This window comes from Nipponia nippon, unplaced genomic scaffold (genome assembly GCF_047370975.1).
Source record: "Nipponia nippon isolate SJK-2023a ecotype South Korea unplaced genomic scaffold, ASM4737097v1 scaffold_7, whole genome shotgun sequence".
Taxonomy (NCBI): domain Eukaryota; kingdom Metazoa; phylum Chordata; class Aves; order Pelecaniformes; family Threskiornithidae; genus Nipponia; species Nipponia nippon.
In genome coordinates this window covers 40,279,544-40,299,756 of record NW_028262391.1, presented here as the reverse complement: position 1 = coordinate 40,299,756, position 20,213 = coordinate 40,279,544, and the positions used below count along the sequence as shown (strand labels likewise).

Sequence of the window (20,213 nt, the reverse complement as noted above, 5' to 3'; positions counted from 1 at the left end):
CGCCCTTAACGGCGCCGCGGGCGGCGGCGGTGCCGCCTCACCCCGGCGCCGGGCGGGGAGCGGCTCCCGCAGGTACCCGCGGGCGGTCTCCTTCCCGCAGTCGCTCTGTGCGAAACGTGCCGCGCGGCGGTTGCCGGGGCGCGTAAGGCCGGCAGGGCCTCTCGGGGGTGCCGAGCCGGGCGCGGGCCTGCGGGGGCGGCGCGGCCGCGGCCTGTTCGGCCCTGGGGAACGGAGCTCGGGCCCGGGCGCTGTGTGAGCTCGGGCCGAAAGAGGCCCGCTCGGAGCTCGCCGCCTCGCAAGTCGCGCATGCAGCGCGGCAGCCGGGGTAGCGCTGGGCAGGATAGCTGTCGGCGGCGCCGGGCTGAGGGCGGCCCAGCCCCGCCGGCCTCGCCTGGCCTCCGCGCTGCGCAGGCAGGAGGGACAAGGGGAATTGGGCGTCAAAACCTTTCCAGCAAACGGGAGCCGAAAAAAGGGGGGGAGGAATTGTTAAGTTCCGCTTGCTAAAAAGCTTTTATAGAGAGTTTATACTCCTCGGCATATCAAAAGAAATAGCCTCCTGTCATCACCTCCCCCACTGCCAGTTAGGGTAGCGCATCCCAGCCTCAACCTCAGATTTCAGAGGCTGCGCTGCCGGAGGTAACCGAGACCCCTGCGTGTGCTGGGAAGAGGAGCCTCCCCTCATATACCAGCGTGTCTGGGTTATCGCCTGGCGTGGCTGGCACTGGGGTCCCAAAGAAGAGAATGTAAAATAGGGAAGTGATGTTGCTTGTCACAGCTGTGAGGTTCTACAAAGGGGGAAGCTGTGGCCAGGGCAGATTGTTAGATGAGCTGTTTAGATTAAGTTAGATAGGGACCATTTAGTACCTTTAACTTCTGTTAGGTGTCTGAACAGTCACGTTACTATTATTATGCAAGTCACAGGTTTATTTCAGCAGAGATCCAGATGCAAAATTAACATCATTTGTAGCCAGAGTCAAAGAAACAGTCTTTCAAAATGACATCTGGCTTTTATTTCTCTCTCTTATATTAACAAATTCTCTGACTTGGGAGAGTAAGTTGAGCACCAGATGTCCTCTCCAGCCACAGCCCTCGCTGCCATTGCGGGCACCGGGCTCTCGCATGCTCCCGTTCAGCTGTTCCCAGCATCTAACAGTGTGTCAAATGCTGCCGTACCGTGCCTGTAACTGCACACCCAGCAACATGGGATCTTTGTTTAAAATCTGTCCCTATGTTTCTAGCAATCAAGGTCAATAAAATCAGGAAGATGCCGCTTGCTGTGGGGTTTACCTCCTCTGATAACATTGCTGCCTCTCTCCTCCTGGGACAGGACAAAGTCCCGCTCACCGTACAGCACAGAGGTACCTTGAAACCAGAGCAGCCAATTCCTTTTCCTTGCCAGCCTAGTCCCAACTCATGCTGCTCCCTGCTCAGACATGATGGTTCTCCAAATGCAGAAGAGGTTTATTTTCTTGTCACGGGGGGGATGTTGGCTTAGCAAATAATTAAGCAGTGCTTGGTAAAGGATACTTAGGGAGCAAGTTACTGGGGCAGAATATAGGAAACACAATGATTTTGTTGAGTGCTGCTGTGGAGCACAAAGGCGCTGAAGTGATGCCTAACAGGGAATGAAATTGTAGATCTCTCTGTATGTGTGTAAAGAAAAAAGGGCCGGTCTCTGCAGAGTATTAAGTGTGAGCACCGATTGGTTTGTATCACAGACCTCCTGGCAGTTAAGTACATTGCCACAGCAAGCAGATCTCTTGGCTTTACAAAGCATGGACTCCTTGAGTTGTCATTGCTACTAAGAAAAGATCAATTTTCATGAATGGAGTACCAGGATAAGCGCTATGGGTCTTTAGGGCCATATGAGTGCTCCTTCACTGGATTTATGCTGCAATTCCTAGGGCACTTCAGGGATTAATAGTCAAATCAGTGTTGGCGGTGCTGGTGTTGTAAATCCAATGATCCAGGCTAAACTAGTGCCTGGGGAAGCCAGTCTCTTCCAACAGCTCTACGTCTTCATTTCCCAATTTATCTTCAGATATAATGTCTGAGGGAGCGAGATCAGCGCGTCAGTGTGTGTCCCAGCAAGAAGGCTCCGCGTCAGGCATCGAGACTCCCGTCAAATAAACATGAAAAAGAATAGGCGAAGAAACTGAGAAACCAGCGAACAGGCAAAGACAGTTTGTAGATAAGAAAGAGGAGGCTCAGAGAAATGAGGAAGGATGGGTGAAATGTGAATATAAAATGAAGTGGAAATATGCAAGCAAAATAATTACAATGCATGTTTCCGAATGTGCAACATCACCTGCTCTGCCTGTCTTAGTGTCTTTGAAGCTTTTTACTTCAAGTAAATCACCCTGGAATAGGTTTATAGTGATATAAATCCCTAATATATATTATTAATGCCAAGTTATAGGTGCCAACGTTGGCATTTCTTATTCTATTAAATCTATGTATGGCTTTATTTATTGCTCTCTAAAAATAATAACGATAAAAAAGTCTGTGCCAGACCCCAGCGCTGAAGCGGTGCGACCATGTGCACTAGGGGGCCCTGTTGCTGTACCTGTGGGTGCTGTTGGTGCACAGGCACAGGGAAAAGCTGTGCGCCGGCCAGGCCAGGGAACAGCGGCGTCCTGGGAAGGCTGAGTGAGCGTGGGAGCAATTACAGGAAGGGTTTTATATTGACAGTCACGGAAAGCTAAAGCTTGAGATGCAGAGTGACTGCAGACGGTAATTAAAGGTATTTGTGTGAAACAAGAATAGAAGATCAGTGGTTTTTTAAAAAAGAGAGTAATTGTGAACTGAAGCAAGAGATGAGCAGAAGAACGTGAAGTTAACAGATGTGTGTAAAAAGTGGCTGGGCTATAATCACTGTTACGCTTTTGCCGATTGTCATTGATACAAGAAATAAATACCGTAATTCTCTAGAAGGACTGTCTTGGCAAGCATTTGAGCTCTCGAGATCAATATAGTTTATTCCTCTTGGCCAAATTGTATTAGCAGCTGAATTCGGTCCCTATGGACATCTGTACTGGTGAAAATAATTTCCATTTAAAACCCGCTGCCTTTTCCTCCTCTGCCGACGTCTCCTTTCGGCCTGGCGGGGATCGCAGGGCCGTGCCGTGCCGTGCCAGCGTTTTTAGGGCGCCTTGGCTGACCGTGCCCTGCATGCCCGGCTCCCTCCCAGCCCTGGCGGTGCTGGTGTGCCACGTGCGGATGTTTCCAGGGATTCGGTACGCGTGGTTCCCTGGAAAAAACGGTCTAGGAAAGGGTCGTGCCTGGGGGTGGCGGTGGGGCGAGAAGGGCGAGAACTGCCGTTCGGCCAGGTGGGCAGGCAGAGCAGTTGATGTTAGCAGGTTGAGTTTTCATTTGTGTCAGTGTAGGTTTACTAGAGCAAAGTTTGTAAATTGTGTGTGTGGAAGGCCAAACTCCTGCATTATGGGTTTGGCTGACCCGTTTTAGACAGCTGTAGTTGGTTAATCAGTGTCATCTTTTGATGTACCCTGTATCCCACAAATGTTTCTGTTCCATGTATTTTTCCGTAAGTTTTTCTGCTTTATCAGCTCATCTTTAACTCATGGATTAGGATGATGAGATATGCCCCCCCCAGCTGACAAACTATTCTTTCCAGCTGAAGATTCATTATTTCCTTACAGTCCTGGCTCCCTGTCATCTGAAATTGCAGATACCACTTTAGGGTGAATAAAAAAGTCTGGCTTTTTTTGTGTGTGAAGAAAACAAGAAAGCGCTTGGAAACATAATCCAAATATATCTTAGTGGCACGGCAATCAGGAGGCAGATAATAATCCCGAATATTTTCAGGAAATTTCAATGATTTAAGAGCTGGGTTTTAAAACAAAAGCAAAGAAACAAGCAGGCTTTCTTGGAAGGCTGGCTGCAGCAGCCAGGCCTTGTCACTGAGGCTGCTCTCACCAGATGGCAGCCCGAGACCGGGGCTCGGCCGCCAGCGCCTGGTGCAGCCGGGCCCCAGGCACCCGGGGGGCTCGGTAGAGCCAGAGATGGGCGCCCGCCTGCCGTGGGCTTCTGAGTACTGCTTGCTGTGAATTTTCTGCACGTATTTCTACGTGTTGTAATTCAACTAGCTGTTTCAAGGCTAAAAAAAAAAAAAATTTAGTAATTGTTTCCTCTTTTGGAAGAAATTTGCCTGCTTTTTTTAGCATACAGGACTCTAGTTCTCCCATACACCAACCTCTTCTGCATCACAGTAAAATTGTCAGTGGAAAGAGGATTTTGAAGGAATTAAATTTCACCACAAGTTAAGGAGGCCACTTTTTAAAACACCAATATATTCTTATATCGAAATAAAAGCTATATCCTTCTTAAAATATTAAAAATATGAGCGACCCTAGAATATCTGGAGATGACTACTGCAAACTAGAACTACCCAGCTCTGCCTTGCAGAGCAGCGCTAAAAAAGCAACAGTTGCTCCCCAGAACAGTAACAAGGAGCCAGTAAGCTGAGGCTTTGGCAGCCGACGTTTGGTTTCCCTGCATGCTGAGATCACGTATGATCCCAACACGCATCAGGATGACAGACACCACTGCTGCTCCTCAACAGCTTGTATTTACTAATTCATACCAGCATTTTGCAATCATGTATTATTCCATGGCAGTCTGTCTTACAGTCATTACTTTTGCCGTTCTTTGAGTTTCATTTAGATCCTGTTGAATATTTTATTTTAAAACATAATTAACATTGTTCGTATGTGACAGGGATGTATGATGCAAAATGAATACTAAAAATGATAAATTATAAAGTAATATTAGTTATTGGAGTTATAGCGGGTTGAAGAGTTTAACATATTTCATTTGGTTTTGGTTAAACTACATAAAATTAACATAATTTATTACAATTTAAAAAGGATACAAATAAAAAGGTTTTAGGCTCAAATTATGTTGGATTTTCATCAAAAAATGTTTAGACTTTTTTCTAGAAAAGGGTTGTCAAATTCTGCAAGCCCGTGTGACATGGTTTGGTCGTCTTGACTTGGCACTTGGCACTTTACCCATGGTCAGTAAGTTTTGGCCAAAAATACATTACTGCGTGTTACTATTTGTAATAGAGCGCAATAGAAAAATGGTACCTCGAAGGGCTTCATGTTGTGGTACGGTGGTTGCTGCGGTACTCGTGCATCCCTGTCAGCCAGGGTGCTTCCTCTGCTCACCTCCGGACCTGCTGGCGCTGCCGGGCCAGCCGCGCGCTGGAGGAGCGCACGCAGTGAGCTCCTGAGTGCCAACGGGTTTTACATATGCTAAGTGTAACTCAGCCTCAGGGCTCTGGAGTGAGATGAGGCAGTTTTTACTAGGTCTAAGGCGACAGGAAGGAAGAGGCGCTTTTTGCACAAGGCTTATGTTAAAATAATTTATGTTTCACTGAAGCATCTTTTGCTGCATTTCCCAGAAGGTGCTTAAGCGCTAACTGCTTGGGTCAGAGTCCGGGGAGGGGGCACCCTGCGGCTCAGGGGGCTCTTGCCGGGAGCACGGGGGCTGCGCCGGCCGCCCCGACCCGCAAGGGCGCAGGAGGCTCCAGCCGCGCAGGGCAGCGTCTGCAGCGCAGCCGCCTCCTGCGCAGCTCACCACCAGCAGGTGCTTCGTCCCAAATAGCCAGCCTGCCTGGAGTTAGCAACTGGGATGAAATCCCAAGAAAGTTGAAAAGGTTCATTAATTAAACAGATACAATTTTCTCATTTTTCCTCTGTAATGAGGCGTCTTTCTCAAAGGCATTGGTATCAGCAAGGCCCTGTTCCTGCCAGACTCTTTCGAAGTAACACAATTAGGCTGTCGGGAGTGAACCATTCTTTTTAATAAAATGAGTCAGCTTGCGCTCTCCTTGTCCAAGAGATGCATTGCTGACTCCCCACACACCAAGGCCTCCTCTGCCGAGGCACCGTGTAGCTTCAGGTCCCGCTGGTTTGAACGCGTCTGTCACAACGCGCCGGCTCATGAGAGTCCTGCCCATGGGACGTGTGTGTCTCCACAAATTCAGGTAGTGCAACCCAGAGAAAAACAAATGGAAACTATTTGTCTGTTGAAACTGGGCTGAACGAGCCCCGTTGCTACAGTCAACGCCTGAGCTAGCAGCGTCCTGAGCTGCTGCCTGAGGCAATAAGAGGTAAGGGCTGCTTTACCCAGCTGTTACAGAGTGGTGTGTAGTCACACCGGTTACGTATCACCCATAGCACTGGCTGTGACTATGCCAGTAATGCATGTAGGCAGCATTTTTTTTTTTTTAAATGTTCCTTGTATCTACATTAGCTTTTTATCAACCAGTTATAGAGGCACTGGTGACAATATAACGTGTGGCTCAAACCATCAAGAGGAATTCAGGCAGATCTCCCTCACTGGACTGCAACGGAGGGCACTGAGCCACACGCTCAGGAGTCTCTCGGCATTTCCACTCGAAGTTCTCGTATGCAGGGGGATGAGGAGCAGCCACAGCACCTGAGGGCTTTGGCTCCCACTGCAGGCGAGGCTGTTCTGAGCGGTGGTCAGGGTGGTCAGCCGCTTGTGCGGAGCAAGCAGTGAGGCTCTCAGCTCTGTATCCGTAATCTGATTTCTTCTGATCTGCAGGTGTGTGGTGGGGCAGTGAGGGGGTTAATGCTGCCAGGTTGCTTTCATAATTGGGAAAAAGAAAAGCCCATCCAAAGCCAACAAAAAAAAGCCCTGTTTGAGGTCAGTGCTCTAGTAAGTGCCTTTTAAAGAAACAATAACCAGGTGCAATAGAAAATATTTTGTCCATCTCTTCAGTAGAAATCTGATAAAGCACGGAGAGAGGCAGGTGTCCAAGGAGATAAAAGTAATAAATGCGGCTGCAGTTCTGGAGTGAGCTAGCCTGTCAGGCTGGTAATTAAATGAAAGCCCTCTCAGGAAATGCTGGAAGCTAACAGACACACATGGCAATGCCAATTCATTTGCCTCAGCAATATATGTTAATTTTAGCATGTGATTAATTTATACGTTTTGCAGTGGGACAAAATGGCAGGGGGTGGGAGGGGGACAGCTTTCATCCTGCCAGTGATTATTTCAGGTGGCAGAGATTATTAAGCACCTCATACCTCTTAAAAACAGAACAGTGGGTGAGAATGGGAGAGAGAAAATGTTTAATTTAAGCAGATTCTCTAAACAGAATTAACTAATCACAGACCTATAACTGACCCAAACCACATTTGCAGACAGCTGCCAGGGGATCCTTTGCTTTGCCACAGCTCAGTAAGTACCGAGCCCTAGTTAGCAAATAGCTTGGGCTTGAGTCACTCTGTGTTGGTGTGGTTTAAAAGGATTTGTAAGAGTTACATGAGTGTGAAATTAGGAGTGCTGCAGTGGTGAATCGCACCTTCAGGAGGAACAGCGGTTATTCGAGACTACAGTAAGCTCAAGGATGCTTTGGTGAGTGCACAGAGGAGCTTCAGGAGAGGACCAACTGCACGTAAAACAGCGCTGGTGATCGCTAACAGAACTGCAGGTGCCGCCTGGGCTCGGGGCGATGAGCAACTGCTCAGGACCCCGTCAGCTTTAGCGATGTGGCACTTCCCACTGACAGAGCTGCCCAGCTCCTTCTGGTTTGTGGTTGCCCTGTTCTGGAAAAAACTAATTCTGAGGCCAGCCAGCCATCAAAGTGGGGGAGATGTGCGCCCGATGCGGAAGGCAGTGAGGGACTGTGACCCCGCTGCGTGCACGGGTGGGGTGTGTTTGTGCGTTATGGCCCCCCTCTGAGGTCATTTTTGACCCTTGTGTCCAGTTTCAATCATATTTGTCACAGCCGTCAAGCTCTCGTATAACATCCTGCAGCTCTCACGCGCACAGCTGCCTGCCTTAGAGGATAGATGTGCCGTTAACGCTGCGCGCTCTGTCCCGTGAGGAATCCGGCGCTGCCGGGGCTTGCCAGTGGTGTGTGCCACCGCAGAGGCCCTCCGCCACCGGCAGCGTGAGGTTCTGCTGGGTGCACGGTGCTTGCAGAAATGAGGCTCTGATTTACACTTCGAAGTGTGGCGTTAAGGGTGTGACTATGGGTATTTCAGCTCTGAAACACACACACTGCAGCACAGCAGGCTTCCTTCTGCAAAAATCCTCTGATCTGTAAAATTATCAGCACTGAGGCAGCAGAAGGCAAAGCAGATTTTCCTTTATTTTCTTCTGCCTTAGAGGAGGAATACTTGCTTGCCCTTCAGTGTGATTACAGCCCATTTACCAACACTTCTTTTTGAATTTCAGACCTACGTTTTGGAACAGTCACAAGCAAGAAGTGTTTCTTTTCAGAGCCTGGAGCAGTCAGTGCAAGGGTAAAGTTTATTTAACAAAAAGAATAGTTCCAGCTGAATTCACATTGTGAAATTACAGATCCATTTAAAGCAAAATAGAAATGGTGGCGGGTTGGGGTCAGGGAAGGAAGATAATGACATCTGCTGCAAAGTGTATCCAACAACCATCTTCTAATTTTAAGTTTTTCTAGGACGTTTTTCTTTTCTTTGTATAATTATGCAAAAGAATAGAACTAAAAAGAAATGTACGAGATGCTGAAAACAAGCTCGAGGCTTGCTCAGGGATTGCGAGTGGAGACGTTATAAATGGTGTCTCAAATGCTGACTGATTTCAGAGCCGTGGGCTCTGTCCTTCCTGCCGCGGGCCAGGATGGAGGTCTGTGACCTTCCTGCCCGCACGCGTGTCCCCAGGGGATGTCCTCCCCGCGCAGCCAGCCAGGGCGGGACCCCGCGGGGGCGCGATCCCCACGAGGGCTGGCCCTGGCTGCACGCTCCTTGCTTCGCAGCCATTGCCCTGATCCCACAGAAGTCACCTCAATCCCTTTTGTTCCAGACTGCAGCTGTCAAAATGCACGTTTTTTCATGGCAAAGAGGGTTGCTACCAGTATTTCATAACAGTTACTTTCAATGTAGTTTGCTCTTGCCACTCTTTCTAGAGAGGCTGCCTTCGACATCTCCTCCCAGGCACTGCTGTAGTGTCCTTCTGCCCCGGCTCCGAGGGCTCCCCATTAGTGTTACCGTCACACTGGGAGGTGAGCTAGAAACAAACCCGGGGATATTTTGTAAGTCCTACCTGTATCAGCCCTCTGTGCTTGCCTGTAAGAGCTGTGGGAGAGGTGGAGGAGTCAGGAGAGCTGGCATCATTACAGGAGGAGCTCCTGTGCCAGGGAGATCGTCTTAATGAAGCCCTCCCTATCGCCTGCAGAGTTACCTATGGCCCTTTGAGATCACCAAAGGGGCTTCCAGAGATTTTAAGAGACTTTGGGGCATGCCTTAATGTATCTCTGTCTTGACACTACTGAATCCTACTGAGCCCTTCCATAACCCTGGCATTTAAAGAGAGATCGTGTTTAGAGTTGTCCTCTTCTTGCCAGTTAAAACAATGAAAAAAGATAGAAATAATAATTTCCCATGTTGTCTTGCATGTAAAAATACCAACCTGCGCAGTTGCCCCCATTTTTGCTGCCCACGCAGACATGTGGATGTTCAAGTTGCCAGTGAAGATATATTACCTGCAGATTGCAGCTCAGATTCTGCTCTGGCTTGGTGGTGCCAAGAAATTTTCCTACTTTGAACAGAGGTGATGAACGAAGAAACCAGTTGGAGCCCTTGTTCTCCCGGAGCATAGGAGGAGACGCTTCCGCAGGCTGGCTTGAGCACACCTTCAGGCACAGCACGGCGCCCGCTGCAGCTCCGCTCCGAGGCCCTGGTGCTGCCAACAGCTGTGAGTTTAAAACTAGCTGAGCCTCCTACGCGGCAACATGATTTAGTAAACTACTAAGATATTGGGTCAGCCTTGTAAATCATTTTAATTATTTTACTAAACAGGTTGTGGAGATAGATCAATAGAAAATATGGCGTTTAGGCTTACAATGCTGTGCATTCATTATGAGAAAGAAATTATATTAACTGATATAGGAGCTAATAATAACTGAAAATAACAATTTAATGGAAGCCTTCCAATCCTGCACTTTGAAAGCAGGATACAGCTATGCACAGTCTACCCATTTTAATCTCAGTCAAGTATACATAGCAATTTTTTGACTCTCCGAGAAATGTCAGTCAAGTACAAGTAACTTGCATCCCATAAATTACATTATAATAAAACAAAACCAAAGAAACTGTCAACAACCATTTTTACATACTGCCAGGGTCACACGAACCAGGCACATGAAAAATAAGAAAATATATTGCAATGTAACAAAGTGGAGGTGTTGCACAGCAGGGGTTATTTTCCACTTGCAATTGCTGTTTCCATGAGACTGTGGTTTGCGCTGCTGCGCTTGAACGGCACTTACTTCTCTCTGAAATGTTGGGGTTTTGTCTCAAACATCCAAATACTAAATGTATGCTATATATGTGAAATATATATAAAGAGAGAGGGAGGAAGACAAACTAGAAAAACCTAATCTCTCCCGTGCAGCAGAAGACAGGTGTCACCATCCAGTAGCTGGGGTCAGGATTGCTCTATTACAATTATTTTACTGTAGCTAAACTAAATTTGGTACAGTGTGTCCTGGTTTTCTTAATGCATGCACGATAGTCACCTGCGCTGTTAGAATACTTTCTCCTGAAATAAGCTGTACATTGTGACTATTTAATGCCTTATTGGCCATCGAGTAACTACGCTGAACCAAGCAGGCACGACTGTGGGCAGAATTTAAGCTGCAATCAGATAGAGCACCTATGTCACCTGCTCGTTTGAAAGCCTGCAGCCTACTGATAGGCAGTTGTCACAGCAGCTATCTCCGCTCTGGTTTGCAGGCAGAGTTAAGCTTTTCTTTAAGCCCTCAGGCTAGATACAGCATTTGAATTATGCACTTCATCGCACCCCAATTAGCTAGGGATGCGTGATGAAAATCATTATCAGTGAGATTTTTTGGGAAAACACCTTATTTTGCTACTTGGTTCGGCACATGAAGAAAAAAGACGCACCCTTTTTCTCCACTGAGAAAAGCTGGGTTTAGAGCAGAGTGAAGCTTTGAGCCGTGGCAAATCGTGCTGCTCCTGCTTATTCCCCTGTCTCCTCGAGCTCCATCCAGCTGTTTTGGGAACCTTAAGTGATGTTCAAATAAAAATAAATGGCTTCAGCATGACCGCAGAAGTGACTGACCACATTGCCTGTGCAGACTGTGCGGCACGGCCGTCTCCTACTCCAGAGGCCCCACAGCAGGTGAGTTTTGCAGTGTCCCCGGGTCAGTGGCCCCTGTGGCCTCCCACACCGCCTCTCCTCCTCCCTCACCCTTTTGCAACCGCACTCCCAGCTACACACAACAAACCGTACAGGTGTTCTTCCCAAGCCCTGCAAATGCCAGCAGCAACAGATGAGCACTGAATGAGGGGAAGCGCGCTGTGTGAACACATGGCGTTTCATGGCACTGAACATGAGCTGTGCTTTCTCTGGTGCTGCTCTGCTCCACAGACCTGCAGTGGCAAGGTCTGAAGTACCCCAGGTGATGAGCCTCAACTTGGTTGACTTTTCCATGCGCATTGATGACCAGGTTGACAAATACTTTCGGAACCCAGCGAAGCCCTATGCATTTGCTTTTGAGATTATTTGCTTTAGTGAAATGCTTTAGTCTAGCGTAAGTATCATAAGACCTCTCTGGTCTCAAAATAATTAATTCTTGGGTTAATAAAGAGATTTTATGTTCTTGAAAAATATTGCAAAGAGTTCAGCTTCTCACATTTGACACTGCGGCAAGCTGGATTTAGTTCCATTTACTCAGTCTTGATATTAAATCATGTTACAGCTCAGATTTTGACAGGTGCCTGCTGTGTGTTGCTAACCACTGTTTGCTTGGGTTTGAGCTCCCCAGTTCTGGCGGCAGCGAGGCGAGCCTTTCTTCTGTCTCTCCCTATCTGCTGAAAAACTGCAAGGTGGCCACATCAGCAAACCCACAACAGGATTAATGCACCGGTATGTACTCAGTTTTGGTTTTCCTGTCTTGTCAAACCCTGCTTACTTCTCTGGAGACTGAAATGCCAGTACTATTAATTATTAAAAGATTTCATTGTATAAGGAGTCCGGCTGCTGACTTCAGTGGGACTCAGCTAGCTCAGATACAAAGTCATTAGCTCAACCAGCGACTTAACCATAAACCGAGGTTCATTTTAACCAGAATTGCAATTAGCACCTTGCTGTGCATTTAACTAACTTGAGACTTTCATACCACTATACTATAAAAGTTGAAATTATATCCAAGCACTCTATAAATGGATTACACTATTATCATTATTTGTAGCACTGAATGATTGTATTTTTACTGTCTTGCACTAAATTAGCATAAATGAATCACAAATGTGAGAGTATTTGGTAAAGATCATAAAGTAACTGATGTTTCCTTAATCAGATTGTACATTTTCATCATCTCATTTGATTTTGTTGCCTTTAGCTTCTCTTGTGCACTTTCTCAAGTGCCGCATTCCCCTCAGGGTAACAGGTATCACAGACAGACATGGTTCAGTCTAGATCATCACTCAGTACAGCTATTCCTTGGCCTGACTCAGATTTAGATGTGCGCACCATGTCCTTGTCCAAAGATTTATCAACGTTCCTGAGCAAGCGCAGCTCCCAAGCTCACGTACTGCTCAGCTGAGTCGCGGCAAGGCACACCGACGAGGTACTGCCAGCTTTCCAGAGCTCAGCGCAATGGATGTTCAGTATAACAATGTGGGGTGTTTCAACAACTTCCTAATTTCTGTCGGAGACACAGGATTAGTTTAACTAGGGAAAGCAGGCTTTTAAATCCTGAGGCACTTGAAGGTCCCTTCAGGAACGGACAGGCGGCTTTTCCTTGTGCTCCCACTGTCCCTGCTGGCTCAAAGCTGGGGGAGAAGTGTAGAGAGAGTACGCGAGGCTGAGCCAGGCACTGGGATGCTGGGCAACAGGTTTCCTGAGCTGCACTGGCCACGGCTCTGGGAGCTGGGCAATATAGCCCTGGCCGTCCTGCTTTCAGTGCTTTGGAGGAGATCCCAGAAAGCAGAGAAAGAAAAATAAGGAGCCCTCACCACGTTGGTGATGCTCTGTAGGCCCCAAAGGACTGATTCTCTGAGTGCACGTCTCGGAGCACTGACTATTCCCCGGCCTAGGGCTGCCTGATGCCATGAGAGGGCACATGTCCCAAGAGGTAATTTAGTTATCGGACCCTTCGCTAACGTTTGGCCAAGCTGCTCGTGTCTAGGTCACAGCAACCCACCATGTTGCTCTTCTTGGGAGGGAAGGATGAGGCAAATCAGGAGGGGGTGTCAGAGTCCTGACACTGACCTTCCTCGTACCCATCCTAACAGCACAGCAGCTTTCTGTGTGGGGCCGGTGACACATTTTTAAAACTGCAAGGACAGTTGATTAATGACATACTGACAGGTATCAGTCACTTGGATCAACTCTGACAACTCTGGAAGCACTGAAATACAACGGTCCAGAAGAGTAAGTAAATAAATTATAGCATATACATTAAAAAGAGGCTCTGCCGTGGGAATTTAGAGCTAAATCTCATGTTTACCATAGACTGTGAATACAGAAGCACTCTGTTAAGAAAAATTAAATGAAAAACTATTATAAAAACCACAGCACTTGGAAATCAGAAGTATCCTACTAATTTTTTGCCAGAACAGCTGACTTTGACTGATGGCCTAAATATCAACACCTGCCTAGATACTATGTAGATCACCCTGAAACCCAAAATGAGTCATGCTACTCACTGGATTGTCAGAGCAACTTACAAGCCTGAAAAACATTTAGTAATGAAGAATTCCTATTCTAGTTTGTTAAAAAAATCGATGACTTCAGATTTTCAAGGAAAATGACAAGAATATCCAAAAATAAGAGCGTATTTTATGTGGTCATCTGTTTTTTCATCCTGCATAATGCTCCCAAAGTCTTACTTGTTGCTTCCTATTTCAAGGGTATTAACACAGAGATGAATTAAAGTTTTTGACAGATCTGGTCATGGAATAGAAAAAAAATAACTTAACGCTCCCTTTCCCATCTTCCCCAGAGTAAATTCCAAAAATGTCCTATTGGAAAAGTATAATCCTCAATGGAACTGTAAGCATTTTTTGAGTTATTTATCAAGACCTTGGTCATTTAATTTGTATTAAACTACAGATGATTTTCCATATGAGATTTAAGAAACATTTTAACAATAACAGGAAACCACATCTATAGACAACAAATAGGGAAATCCATTAACTAACTCTACAAAACAGTCCTCTTCAATTCGACTCTTAATGTAACTGATTTGCTTGGAATGTCTGTAATTGCTATAATTAAAAGGCTGGCAGTCACCAGAGGAAAAACAGGAGATTTCAATCTATTATTGACATTAGTACGGATGCCTAAAAAAGCCATCTTGTTCAGTGCTGTATTTTGGATTGTCATTGATGCAGATCTGAACCACGTATTTTCCCCAGCTTGCTCCATTTATAGTAATATCCATCTTTTAGTCAGCAGAGATTGCTGGGTTTTAGAAACATGGCCTGGACACAGCACCAGAGCCCCCCGCCCTTCCTCTTCCCCATCCCCTGTCCAGCCACACCGCCGTGCCCAGAGAACGGGCGCTGCTGCTGCTCTGGGGCAGGACAGGGTGATGCAGGAATCCCTCACGGCCGCCCTCCTGCCTTGCTGCGATTCTTCCAGCCTTCGTCTCGCTCCCTTTGTTTTAGGGCAGTTAATTTTCCTATGGAATAACTGTAACTGCCTCCGTGTCAACAAAACCCGAACCTGTCCTGTGCATGCACGCAGCCCTGGGCTCTGCCTCGGGGCATCTCGCCACAGAGCGGAGCCCTCGACCACCCCGCAGCCCCCTGCACTGCAGCTCAGTGATCTGCAGTGCTACAAGGCTGCCGGGGGACAGAAACGCCACAAAAGCCCAAAAACAGTGAAGAAGAAAAATAAATCCCACATATTTTTTATGCTGTAAGTGAATGTTTTACCATCTAAACACTCTCAGCAGTAATTTGCCTATGTTGGTATTTTAGCACTCTCCCTCAGCTTGTAGCACTGGTTTTCCCTTACCTGGTGGCAGAGAGCCCCCGGGGTGACACAGGTGGTGTCCCCGCGGGCCAGCAGCTCACCAGGCTGCCGGGGCCGAGCTCCCTTGGCGGGGCTAGGAGAGCCCTCCCTGCTCCCAGCAAAACCAGACAGCACACTCACTACAAATTAATATTCCACCCCCCCCCATCAGTCTTTGCTAAAAGCATTAATTAAGACTTTAACATTTTTGATCCCATCAATTTTCTGTTCTCTTCTTATTAAATAGATGTACTAGGGGAGTTTGAATAATAACTGCCTGAAGTTTGGGGATAATGAATAAATGAACTTTGCCAGCCTCTGGCTAAGCATGAAATTTACTGTGTAGTAACAAATGCAACAGAGGCAGCTCATACATTAACCAACCTAGTTTTGACACGCAAGTTTGGGAGCACATTATTTACTTACTTACTAATTCTAAGTGAGACAGGGCTCCAAAATGGTTTATGCAGGAAATGAAAAATGACATGTTCAGACAGTCTTCTGCATTCTCCATCACAGCGTGAATCTGCTCGCTCGCCTGTTGTCCCTTCGGTGGGTCTCTGGCCCTCTTGCCACACACAGCGATGATTTCAGGACTGCATGCTTTATTTTCCTTGAGAGTTTTGCCAGAAGAGGAGCATACCAGGAACTAGGTAATTTTGCTTTTTACTTGCTAGGTCTTGGTACTCTGAAGGTCGCCTGTGTGCTATGAAACTACTTTTGTTCCATGTATTTTTACATGTGCATGGCTCTAGCATCAGCTCTCTTACACTGTTGTAAATCCATTCATTTTTGTAGAAATCCATTAACTCGCAGTGAATTTACAGCAGTATAACTATGAGCAAACTATGGCTGATGGCGCAGACTGGAAATATTACAAGGAAAAGTGCAAAGTTCTATTGATTTTCTCTCAGGAAAAATGTGTGTTTCCTTGTGATTATATTATAGATGACTCAGCTCTGGCCCCTAACAGCCATCACTCATGCTTCCCAGCTCGGCTGCTTGCTGGCTTTGCAAGGAGAAGCCGCTGACTGTGCTGTGCCCCAGTGCAGGGACAAAGGGCTGTCCCCCGGCTGCCCGAGGACGCACCTACTCCACCGCTGGTGCTGGAGGACTTTCTGCCCGGCTCTGCATGACACTGCAGGAGACAGGCCGCCTGTCCGTGGCTCTGCAGTCCAAGCACTTATTCCTAATCAATTCTGACAGCAGACACCACGAGTAATGCTGAGATTTATGAAAGAGCAAGATTTGCCACTAGCCTCTGCTCATTACGAGTACAGCAAAACCTCACTTTGCCCTTTGTACGCACCATCAGCAGAAGCGAGGCAGTTGCCCTTTTCAGAAGAAAGAGCACTTTCAAAGGACAGGTGTTTTGGCAAAAGCCCACAACACACGAGCAATAAGGCTCCAAATTCCTTACATTTTTCCACCAAAATATTTCTCATTCCTTTAAGTGCTTTTTAAAGACTAAATACGGTACCGAAAGGTGCAGCCTCCTCTTTAGCCAGTTATTTCCCCTGCACTATGCAAATACCAGGCCAAACGTTTTGTTTTGCAAACAAGCTGGCCTGAATGTGGAAACCAAGGCCCCAAAACCTGGTGGACTCACTCTGCATGGTTTTGAAGGCAGAAATATAGCAAAGGTAAAGGTAGAGCCAGGTTATCGTGGCAATCTGCTCCCTTGTTGAAGTTATCCTGTGTGCGGGGAATGAGTTATCTCTGCATGTGTGCAGGTCTTCACTGGAAAGAAAAGATGCCTATTGCTTTTGTTAGAAGAGATTTATCATCAAATCCTCAGGTTATTGTTTAGTAGTTCTGAGGTTTTATAGTGAATTGGAATATAAGCATTGCTATTCCTACTGCGGCACACTTAATTCTGATCTCAGAAAGGATAAAAAAAGTTATTTTTAGTTGCAGATTTAATATTTTTTTACCTTTAATGTGATTAAAAGACCTTGATAATTCTACTCCTGCCACTGCACATGAAACTTCCAGTTGCTGCCACGTTCCTGCGCAGGAAACAGGCTGCAATACAAAGGGAAGGACGAATGCAGGATGATGTATTTCTTCCCATGTTTTCTGCAGACCACACAGGATGCAATTCAAGACATAATGTACTCCATAAGTGATGAAACAAAAGCATCAGAGCAAAGCAGATGATCTATTTACTAAGAGACCATGCTGAGGTATAGCTGAAGTTGAAATAGAAGCGTAACTACTCCTAGATAGACGTGGTCCACTGCTTCAAGCATCATCTATTTATTTAGATAAATTTAGGCAGATTTTCTTCTTCCTCTTGTGGAAAAATTTGTTTTGGTTCTCTCCCTTAGAAGGAAGATGAATCACTGAGAAATATTCGCTGCCCTTGAGAAAAAGCAGCTGTAATGATAAGCTCACCAGAGGACCCACAGTTCAAACCCAGGCGGTTTCACTTTCACGACCAGCCGTTACTCGAAGGATTAGAGCTCTCGTGACATTACAGACTCCACACGTCTCTCTGCATTGAATTGTCCTTGAACAAGTTCCCAGACACGAATGCCGGTATTAATTTAGGCATGGTCCGACATTCAGACCTTTTCTTCCACCTGTCTTTTCCTTTCAGGTTATAAAAGACTCGCCCTCCCGTGCACATATGGAAGCCAAGGACCGTGCTCTTCAGTGTCTCACGCTCTGATGCACTTCCAGGCTTGCAACAACCACATCCCCCAAGCAGTTGTGCTTTTTGTGGGATGATTATGGATTATTCCCCAATCCACAGGATACTACAGCTGGCATTAAAGGGATGAACATTCTTAGAAAGATTTTATCACCGTTGGATCCCCATGGTGAGTTTGCCCGAGTACAAGAGGGCTTTTATTATCACAACGTATGAAAGACGGATGTGTTTTGGTCTCACACCTAGTGAGCTGTGAGTGGCACAAATCCCTCGCTATTACTGGCAGTCCTAGGAAAAGTAAATTCTGACCATCTGAGGAACTGAAAATCCCTTCCTACCCTCCTTCTAGAAGAGGACTCAGGTACGAGGTGAGGCAACGGCACGTCCTGCTTTTGCTCCACAGCTTCTGCCGACAGAGTCCTGCTGGCATTTCCACCATTTCCACAATTAAGGTCCTTTCTAAAATGCTATGCAAATGAAAGGATAAGAATCACAGTCAGACACAGGAAATTTCAAAGGACTTCACTAAATTCAGCTAAAGAAGGTCGTGTTTCTTTACCAAGTCATCCTATTATCTCGCTTAAAAACCAAGCATTTTGAAACAGAGAAGTAACTTCTCTGTTTACTGTAAAAAAGCCTTTTGCTTCATTAAAGGAAAGCTCGCTTGTTAAGACAAGTGACACAATTATGTAATTTTAAAAATCTGAATATATTTTAAACATATATTGGAACCAGTTCTGGAGAATACAACATTCCAGGTTGATTAATTTTTATTTTTATTTTCCACTGGTTGATTATCTTTTTTTGAAGAGGCCTGGAGAAAACCTAAGCAACTTACCTTGAATGCTCCGCACTGTCACACTGTCCATCTGACTACATCTTGCATTAACTGCGCAGAGGTAACGGGTGTCACCACAGGGCAACGCAGCTGTAGCTTGTGACTGGCTGTCAGCACATTGCGCTGTGGGATTTGGCATACACGGGGCTGTGTAATAAATAACTGATTTCAATTTTATTTTGTTTGTGATGCACCTTTCCTCCATTCTCTGTGCTGTGACAAGGTATGGAGCAGACACAGCCATGAAGCCTTCTCAGGGAGCTTCAGGACACAGGGAAAGGCACACACATCTGTAAAAACTTTATTTCAAAATCTTTTTATTCAACTGTTATTCAGCAATATACAATACAGTTTATAAACAAATGTCTTACCTTGTTTCCAATCTTCATTTAAAAATAAATATTATTGACAGTGAATATTAATTATGGTAAGATGTACCTTTTTAATTAAAATGTCTCCAAAAGAAATAATTTAATTAAAAAAGAAAAAGGAAATCCAAAAAACCTAAACACAATAATCTACTAAAAATATTTCCTTTCTTAGGAAGGGCTTTGACCCAACATCTTTACATATTGTCATAAAGATAACTGCTCAACAGTTCGTGCAAAATGAAGAGTCAGAGGAAAGGTTTAGAAAAGAAAAAAATATTACATTAAAATAGAGAAATCGTAAGTGCCATGCACAGAGCAGGGCTTTACACCATAGAGTCTGGAAACTAGATGCATTATTCTATGTGGTTTATTTTCTGTGGCATCCCCAAAAATACATTTTTCCCCCCACGTAGAACTTATCATGCTTCTTTCAGTCTCTTTCTGTCCATCTTTAAAACTGTAGGTATTTTTTTGTCAGGGGTTTGTTCTGTTTTTAAATAGGTTCCTTTTTGTTTGGCTGAGAAGGAGTGGAGGAAGTAGTCCGTCAGTGGTTTACTAATAAATGTACAAGCTTATGCAGTATTAACAGGAACATATATAGGAGTGGGTCGGTAGCATAAATAGGTCCTGTACCTAGAAGAGAGAGACAAGGGAGAGAAGGAGATTTTATTCTTTATCTTTTCCAATATAGAAGATTAAATGCAGAAGAGAAATATAGGAAGATTTATTTTTATCACTTCAGAGCCAGAGGTCAGAAGCTTAATTTTAATAGTAAAACAGCATCCTCAAGCTATCCAACTCAAATAGCTTTCTCTTCCCCCTCCCAAATCTAACTCCACTTAGGTCATTTCATTATGCATTACTAATGGTATGCCTAAACTTGGCTTCAGCCAAGTTACCAGCAATTGAGATTTCTATAAATACACCTTAATCTGGTATATAGTTTCTTGAGAAATGACAGGTATCAACCACCCATTACTTTAAAGGGAAATGACAAATGCTGCAGCTGTACTCCTTGATTAACAGGACATGAACCCATTTCATTTGGAATAGGAACAGCAAGACCTTGACATCTTCTTTACCTTTTATAGGAAAGAGCAGAATTCTAAATTAAAAATGTGCACAGGAGCTATAGAAAAACAGAGGTCAGATGTGGAACACATCTGTTACAGTCACTTCTTCCAGACCCAGGGAGGCCAAGATCGCTCCCGCTTCTATGAGGTAAGCTTATGCGGCGAGACACAGGGCTGCAGGGGTAGTTATGTACGTGCCATCGCAGGAAAGCAGCTGCCTGCGACCTTACGGCTGCAGAGGGAGGATGCAGCTCTCC

The 20,213-nt window shown here is 45.7% G+C and overlaps 2 protein-coding genes across 3 annotated transcripts in view; one reads left to right on the top strand and one right to left on the bottom strand.

Moving 5' to 3' along the window:
• The first annotated feature begins 65 nt into the window (after window positions 1-65).
• The window catches only part of LOC148051027 (uncharacterized), a 22,892-nt gene continuing 2,744 nt past the window's right edge, over window positions 66-20,213 (top strand). Inside the window, exons 1-9 of the mRNA XM_087740064.1 lie at window positions 66-72; window positions 1,239-1,358; window positions 8,236-8,303; window positions 9,581-9,726; window positions 11,045-11,175; window positions 11,822-11,922; window positions 15,538-15,671; window positions 17,621-17,843; window positions 19,975-20,104. Coding sequence (XP_087596190.1) covers window positions 11,095-11,175; window positions 11,822-11,922; window positions 15,538-15,671; window positions 17,621-17,751 — 447 coding nt within the window. The 5' untranslated portion in view covers window positions 66-72; window positions 1,239-1,358; window positions 8,236-8,303; window positions 9,581-9,726; window positions 11,045-11,094 and the 3' untranslated portion in view covers window positions 17,752-17,843; window positions 19,975-20,104. The remainder of the gene's footprint in view (window positions 73-1,238; window positions 1,359-8,235; window positions 8,304-9,580; window positions 9,727-11,044; window positions 11,176-11,821; window positions 11,923-15,537; window positions 15,672-17,620; window positions 17,844-19,974; window positions 20,105-20,213) is intronic.
• The window catches only part of VSTM2B (V-set and transmembrane domain containing 2B), a 22,036-nt gene continuing 20,328 nt past the window's right edge, over window positions 18,506-20,213 (bottom strand). For both annotated transcript variants that reach the window (XM_087740061.1, XM_087740062.1), the window contains exon 5: window positions 18,506-19,516. In XM_087740061.1, the coding sequence (XP_087596187.1) occupies window positions 19,428-19,516 (89 nt within the window). In that variant the 3' untranslated portion in view covers window positions 18,506-19,427. The remainder of the gene's footprint in view (window positions 19,517-20,213) is intronic.